The 8,191-nt window shown below is 39.7% G+C and overlaps 1 protein-coding gene and 2 non-coding genes across 3 annotated transcripts; 2 read left to right on the top strand and 1 right to left on the bottom strand.

Annotated features, from left to right (window-relative positions):
* Positions 1–1,115: 1,115 nt before the first annotated feature.
* mustn1b (musculoskeletal, embryonic nuclear protein 1b) lies at positions 1,116–6,524 on the bottom strand. Its single transcript, XM_041034256.1, has 3 exons — positions 6,367–6,524; positions 6,087–6,210; positions 1,116–2,055 (listed from the first exon to the last, which is right to left on the bottom strand). Exons 1-3 carry the CDS (start codon positions 6,373–6,375, stop codon positions 1,940–1,942), a joined length of 249 nt encoding a protein of 82 aa, XP_040890190.1. The 5' UTR covers positions 6,376–6,524; the 3' UTR covers positions 1,116–1,939.
* On the top strand, positions 5,170–5,241 carry trnae-cuc. The gene has a single exon. It is a non-coding gene; the product is annotated as a tRNA-Glu (tRNA).
* A 1,566-nt stretch (positions 6,525–8,090) lies between the features above and the next one.
* On the top strand, positions 8,091–8,162 carry trnae-cuc. The gene has a single exon. It is a non-coding gene; the product is annotated as a tRNA-Glu (tRNA).
* The last annotated feature ends 29 nt before the right edge of the window (positions 8,163–8,191 follow it).

Consider the following 8,191-nt stretch of genomic DNA (forward strand, 5'->3'; position numbering starts at 1 on the left):
CCTGCAGGTACGGTGCAGGTTGATGAATCACGCTACTGGGACGTGATACTGACCAGCTACATAAATACATTTATTTGTCCAACATTACATACAAACAACATGGTGACCAGACTCAGTAACTTCACAAATTACAAATGTAGATTTACCTTTAACAAACCAGTTTTGGCTGCATCTTTGTAGTGATACCACTCTGAACCTTTGTGAACAAACAACTTTATTTTCCTACTTGGACGAGTACTTGGCTGTACTCTGCTCTCCATTTGGTGAGTCACTGTCACCAGTTGGTTAAAGGGCTATGAAATCAGTGCTGTGCAAAACGACCCAATCATTTTTATTATTATCATTATTATTATTCAGTACTATACCTTTGGGTTCTCTTTGGATTCAGTGCTCATCTCATGACAGAGCAGAGCAGGCTATTTGGGCCTTTGTTGTTTGGCAGGTTGCTTGTTTTGTGTGTTTGTTGAAATATTTTAATCATCTCAGCCAGGGCTGGGATAATCCACAAGAGGTCCCAGGGCAAAAATATGCTGTATGTCCCCCACTGTCTGTGGATTGTGTGTGCAGTGGTTAGTGATTACTAGTTTGTGATAACGTGATTAAACTTTTATTTAGTACTATGCCCCCATGTAGGCAAAATATGTACTGAAACAATAAATGCCTTGAAACTATATTTTAATTTGACGAGGTTTTAATACAACAATTATTCAGCCACTTGGTGGCAGCACTAACAAGCTGACAACACAACACTGACATATTATAAACTTTTAAGTTGATACAGCAGTGTTGTTAGCAAGGAGTTCCCTATTTACACATCTAGCAGAAACCTGTGTTTTCACCTTGTGCTCCCTCACTCTCTAGAGCTGAGGGAAACTGGAGAGTCAAGTGATAATTCTCCTCTGGTTTGTCTCTACCCCAGTGACCTCTGTCATATATATGTGTGGTCATGTTGATGATTGTTAAAATAAAAATATTGATTATAACAGTTTTAAATGACCAAGGAAAAATAGTTGCCACATAGTGAACCTGGAGGCCCAGGAAGGTACCTGCTTTGCCTGAATAGAAATCCAGTCTTAGTCTGACTTATTATGTTCCAAAAAAAACAGAAAAGAAAACACTGACAAAGTTTTCTTTATTTACTGAAGACTTACACTATAAAGTAAGAGATACATCTACTATTGTAAATGTAATGAAACTGTGAATAACAATCAAATTGAATTTTTTTTAAACATTTTCTCCTTAGTCAACTTACCTACAATACAATTAGACAATCATTAGTCATCACACGTCTCTTATTTGTATCATGCTACACTCAACAAATTTACACGTAAGTACAAACAGAAACTATTTGCTTTTATGCTGTATTGTACATACACACTAGAGCATAATGTAACATTTATGTTGATCATTGTGATTGTACTGAGGTTACCTGCCACAATTACTGTTTACCTGCATTTAGTGATCTGTCAGGTGTTCTTTCCAAGCATTAAATATAACTAACCCTCTTGTTGTAGTTTAGCAACAACAAATTGAGAAACAACGTTAAATTTCAATACAGGTGAAAATAATTTATTAAAGAAAATGGTCAAGTAAAAAAAAACTTAAATAAGCAAATGTTTTAAAAAAGCTTTGTCACCACTGATACATAAATGTCATCAGGCACATTAAAAACCTATTCTCCAAGCCTGATGCACTGTCCAAACTGCAAAGTGCAATAATTGATTGTGTAGCAGTAATGTCAACACACACCACTAACACAAAACAGGCCCATTATATCTCCTAAATTCCACTCCCATATGATATGAATGAAATAAAAAACAAAAACAGTTCGCAATCCGTATGCAGAAACACCACTGACTCAAATACTTAAAGACTACAGTGTGTGTGTGTGTGTGTGTGTGTGTTTCGTCAGTGCTTTCCGTTTTATCCTGCAGTGTGCCTACTTGCTGAACACACTGGACCCAGGAACTTTGGCAGCAGCAGACTTGTCCAGGACTGTCTCTGTCCCCGTCCTCACACCACTGAACACAGATGGAGCCACTTTGCCCATACGCTCTGAGCACAGGAAGAGACAGAGACATGTATTGTCAGAAAAACAGATGCTTTAACCGGATGCTTTCTCGTTCTCAATGAATAATAAGAATTCCACCTGGGCGTCTTTGAGGGAAGGGAGTGACAACAAAAATATCTGCAACAACTGTTTCTGTTTCTGTTTCGTGCTTGTGCTGGTCTTGTGTTTAGTATTATAACCTTCGTCAGCTGGTTCTAGTCTGATTCCCAGACGAAGTAGTGGGATTTTCACGTCTTTACAGGAAACTGTCTCTCAGTGCCAGCTCACATGATCTCTTTTAATCATTCAACTGACCAATATTTTGTTAATTATCTCTTAAGTTGGAAAAAGTACATGAGTAAACAGATAAAATAATTTTCTCCCAATTAGTATTCACAAGTCATTTTAGACTGAGTGAGTTGCAGAACACATACACAAACACAGACTCAGAATTTGTGAGACAATATTTGTGCAGGTAAGTAAAGTTGAAAGGGCAGGAAAGCAAACCTGGGGGCAAAGTGTTTACTCTGTCTAACAGTGGGTGGGAGTTACGCAAGGTCAGAGTGGGTGTGTGTGGATGGTGTTAGTAACTGCAATCAAAAGCAAACATTTAAGGCCAGCTGCAGACTACTCAATGTTTGAAAAATGAGCAAGAATTTAATTAAAAAAGGATAAAATATTATAATACGGACAAGAATTAACTTGAAGTCTGCCACTTAATAGTATTTGGATTGAGTGTAAAAAATGCTTGCCGTTTTTCCAACTAACTTTTGTCTTAAACCCACAACAGGTGTTGCAACACTAATCCTGATTATGAGGGGTCACAGAGTTTGGAGTAACAGGTATGACTATAGTGTAGCTATACAGTGGTGGAAGAGGAACTCAGGTCATTTACATACAGCATGCAAAAGTAGATATGCTATTCCACAATAATATATTCTAAAAAGTAAAAAAAAAAATACTGAAAACACTCCACAAGTAAAGGTCATATCTTAAAAAATTACTGAGTAAAGGTCCTTTTTCTAGTGGTGTTATGTAATTATATATTTAGTCAAATGTAAATTTTAATGAATCTGGTCAAAATGGAATTAACTTTATTTTATATAGCAATGTGTCATAAATAAGGTAATTCTGATAGTTAAATGTTAATCTACAAAGTAATTAATATAAAGAGAGAAAGAAAATTAAGCTGCCAAATAAATCTAAGTGAAGTAAAAGTAAGCGTACAAAGTGAAATCTTGTGAACGAGATGTAGTATAAAGTCAGAGTAGTCTAGCACAAGTAGCCCAAACCTATACTGAAACTATAGATATTTACTTGAGTAAAAGTATTTAAATTCACTAATAACTGTGTAAACACAATTTCACCGCTACTGTGATCCATCCCATCACTGTGGAGCAGAACAGTCACCACCACCTTTATCTCACAAGACTCCCACAGCATCTGTCAGTTCAGAGGCATCGCTCTGCTAATCACTGAAGGGAAGACTTTCTTCTCAGTGGTGGCAAAGTGCATGACCAGCTAACTCCTGGAAAACAACTACAACAACTACATCAACACCAGCTGTGAGAAGTCAGATGTCTCTGGGTTTCCTGGCTGTGTGGAACACTCAACCAAGATCTGGGAATAAATCCTGACAGCCAAGTCAAATCTCCATGTAATCTGGTTGGATCATCACTTTTGATCTCATCTTCTTCCATATACCACCATGCATCCAGAGCCTTGTAATGAACTACTTCAACAACTTCCATGCTGGCTACACAAACCACTAGATCTCAACTAGTTGGCACGAGCTGGAGAAAAGGATAGCAGTGGGTTGTTCCATCTCTCCCATGCTTTTCATTGACAGACAGATGGTGTGAGGAGTCAGATCCAAGTCAGGTCAAGGACTCCTGCCCCTATGTAGCTAGTGCAAGGCTCCTGCAAAGCTTTGGAAGGCTTTACAAACCCGACAACTGCAACGACTACAAAAATGCCAGCAACTACATCCATAAATCACCGGGTCTCCCGTTTTGTTTTTCCAACACGGTTATATTTGGGAAAAACACCCTGAAGGTTCCACTGAAATCCATTAGCTTGGGATACAAACAGGAGAAGGTGAGGCTTGTGTCTGAGCTGAGAGAACCACCTGACCTGTCTGTCCAAAAGGCCCAAGTTCATGGAGAACACAAGTGGAATACGCAAGTGCCACGACTGGGTCCTGTGTAAGCTAGCCAAAATCCTGGAGGCACACATTCAGGAAGCAAACAGGGTCACCCCGGAAACATCATACTGGCTGATCCAGTTTGTCAGGAGAGAGGGTGAGGCTCAGAGAAGTAACACAAGAGTGTGTTTCCTCTTGTCACCCGGAGGGGAGTGGAACATGAGAGCTGACCTGAACTGCCAAGGTGGAAGCTCCCACAAGAGATTACCACAACCTCTCTAAGGCCACATACCATGATCTGGTCCACCTGTACTAGGATGGTCATTATGGCTGCATTTGCTGGAGGAGGGAGTGGAGTCTGCCTTCAATTGAAAGAAGGAACAGTACACCGAGCTGTGTGCTCACAAGCAGGGTGGAGGGAGTTCACCTGTCCAGTAGAAGTTGGTTGCAGAAGCTGCACTTGAACATCCACCCAGCGGGTTCTTAAGTCTATTGGGATCACCGTTCTTAGGGGCCGCCTGATGGGGGCGGTTCGGAGATGTTCCGGGATTAAAGGAGAGAAATATCCGTGAAACGTGGCTTCAGGCTGACGACTCAGCTGCCTTAACAATGGTGGAGTTGGTGGTGCGTGAGGTAGAAATAATGAGCAGGTGGACTCACCTGTGCTCACACCGGAACATGTTTACAGTCTAATAACCATCACGCCCCCTGTCACGTGAGTTCATGTCAATTTCCACGGCAGCGGTCACGTGTGCGCAGTGAATGCTTAATGTTAGCTTGCTAGCAATAGCCTACTGTGGGACTAGGTGTCTCTGTTAAAAAAAAAAAAAAAACTATGAGAATAACAGCTCACTTCGACAGACTCCCATGGTCATTTATGTGCAAAATCACTAAGTTCTAACATAGCAGAACAAAATGAACAATTGTGTGTTGTACTTTTATTTAAAAAATGATGCCGTGTGCAAGCTGTTAGCTCTCCCTGGTGGTCTAGTGGTTAGGATTCGGCGCTCTCACCGCCGCGGCCCGGGTTCGATTCCCGGTCAGGGAACATGTTTTATTGAAACATGTTTGAATTGAAGACAAATTGTCATTGTTGGGCAACGTTGCCATTCTGACGGAAGCTAAAGCGGCCAGCTCTGCATCGACAGATTATAGGAAAACACTTATTCATTAATACGTAGCGTATATAAATAAACACATGCTGGAATACAGAAATAAATGAATACATGATGTAATTATTAAATGAAAACAACAACAAATAAATAAATAAATTGTTGAAATCAACCCAGAAATGCATAATTATATAAATAAATAAGAGTTAATGATTGCTAAACAAATACGTCTTTAATAATAATAATTGTAAATAATTAGTGTATTTCTATCTTTTTGCAAATCTGCATTTCTTAACATCTGTATTTCTTTATTACTACTTTTATTCATTTATGTATTTGTAATAATGTCCAACATGTAGCAATTTATTTTTATTCATTATTTATGTGTTAATTTCAGCTTCTACGGTACTTATCTTTTGCCATTTTATTTTTATTTATTCAAATATTTATATTTTTTGGTTTATTTCAGCATTCATTTACACATTTATTTATTTATTCTTTCAAGAGGTCAAACAACACAGCATTTTGATCAGTGACATATCCACCATATCGCCGTCAGTCTTCTATTTATAATAAGACTTTCAAGGAACATGATATATTAGGTCTACAGGTCAAGCAGGCATAAAACAAACAAACTCAGTGGACCGAGATTATATTTGGAATTACATTTGAAACTGAAATGTCCTTACAGATGTTTGTGTTAACATCTGACATGGTGTTACGTCATTTGTCTTGTGTTTCAGTGTGAGAGGAAACAACATTAATAAAAGGTTTTACTCACCACACTCCACCATGACCTCATAGGTCTTACTCTTGACCTCGCCCTTCAGTCCCAGTTTACTGCGGGCTCCTTTCAGGTCCTCCTCCTTCATCGGGGGACGCTTCTTCTTCTTCACCTCGCCTGGCTGCAGTTAAGTCAAGAAAGAAGGAAAGATTATGAATGTTAAGAGTGAAAAAGAAAGACAGTAAAGTGTAATGTTGATATATGTAGTAAAACCTGGAGCAAATTGTGGCATGTAGTTAAATAATCAAATCAACACATTTGACTTGACCTAACTTACCTGTGACATAGTGATTGAAGTTGGTGTTTTGATTCAACAGACACTCTTTCCAATGTGACAGAGCCACTGCTATTTTTCTAGTGTGTGTCTTTGTCTCTCAGCAAGCCTTGCATTATATATAGTCCTGGTCCAGACCCAGTGAGCCAGTCAGACCCCTGCTACCCTCTGTCCCATTCTGCCTGTTGTCAGTGTGTATTATTAGGTGTGACGTGAGGGATGGTACAACTGGAATGGTTCTGCCATCTTTTACGATAAGCTTACAGGCCAACAGCTGATAATTCAGGACACAACACAAGTGGCTCTGTGCCTCCTCCTCCTCCTCCTCCCCCTGCCCAACCTAACAGAGATACCCTCTTTTTTAAATGTTGGTGTGGGGACTTGGCACTAAATGGGGCACTGACAGTGTCCACCACCTGACAGCACCTCCCTGCAGTACCAAGAGTTGGGACTATGCCTGCCTGTTGCTACAGCTTGATTTAAGCCTGAGGGAGTGTCTTTTGGGGTCTTGTAAAAGGCATTTCCAGACAGTTAACACATGAACCAAGGAAATGAGGGCTGAACCAAGAGGAGAACTATGAAATCTGTCCAACTGTCTTCTTTGAGTCACAGGAAAGCCTTTGGCGCTTTTCTAAGTAAGAGGCAACAGGCTGTTTTCAGGTCAAATCAGGACTCTATTACTGATCCTCCATTACTGTTTAAAGCAGCCATATTATTATTTAAAATTTTTACATAAGAAAACCAACATTTTGACAAAGAAACTTAAAAGTTCTACTGAAACAGTTTCTCAATGCTGAAATCCAAAGCAAACCAAATCTATGTATAGGTGAACAGAGCAATTTTAATGAGATGGAGGAGAAAATTCAGTTGGCCAAACCAGCTCACTATTTTACAAACGTAATGTCCTGAAAACCTGCACACTGGTTCAAACAGTTCTCTCACTCTGACATAATCTTACTACACCTCTGACCTTTGACCTCAGTCTCGTCTGTGTGGGATTATTTCTACTGAATCTCGTCAAAGTTGCCATATTAGCTATCTGATGTAGACTGTCACAATAAAGGACATGTTTGTCCAGGTACTTCTTGGCCTTTTCCATGTACAAGGTTTATGGTAATGAGTATTTCATAGTGCATTTGTGTGTTTGTGTTTACCCACAAGTTAAATATCCCCCTCTTTCCCCTAACTTCAATACAAACATTACAAACCATAGTTGGAGCTCAACCGGTTTTAAAACCATGATAGTTAGTGTTACTAAGCATGGAGGAGAAAACAAAACAAAAAACAACAAACATAACAAATGACATGCTTGTGTCAGGCAGGGGGTGAGATCACGACATGAACAGTTAAAGTGACACATGGAAAATTGGCGTTTGTGTGTCCTAAACTGAAGCTGATGAGCCAGGATGTAATGTATATCTGAGGGCTGATCATGACTCCTGACACTAAATGTGTGTTTCGTGTACTTCCTTAAGCATTTGTAAGAAGCTGTAAGCAGTCGATGGATCTATTTCTGGACGCACAATCACTGACTTCAGGTCCGGCGCCTCCAGTTACAACCAGAGGCCGATATGTGGTCTGGTCTGAATGTGTCAAAGTGCTACATCTAGTGGTAAACTATAATCAATGCCGGATATTATTTGAAAGCACACGCTCCCGAAATATTTCCTTATTAATTTTACTAGTAATGTGTACAATTCCTATAAAGTCATTCAGGTCCAGCACTCTCCCTGGTGGTCTAGTGGTTAGGATTCGGCGCTCTCACCGCCGCGGCCCGGGTTCGATTCCCGGTCAGGGAACACGTTTTGTTACCTAAATATTCAAACTA

The sequence above is a fragment of the Toxotes jaculatrix genome, chromosome 3, assembly GCF_017976425.1.
Source record: "Toxotes jaculatrix isolate fToxJac2 chromosome 3, fToxJac2.pri, whole genome shotgun sequence".
In the NCBI taxonomy this organism is placed as follows: Eukaryota; Metazoa; Chordata; class Actinopteri; family Toxotidae; genus Toxotes; species Toxotes jaculatrix.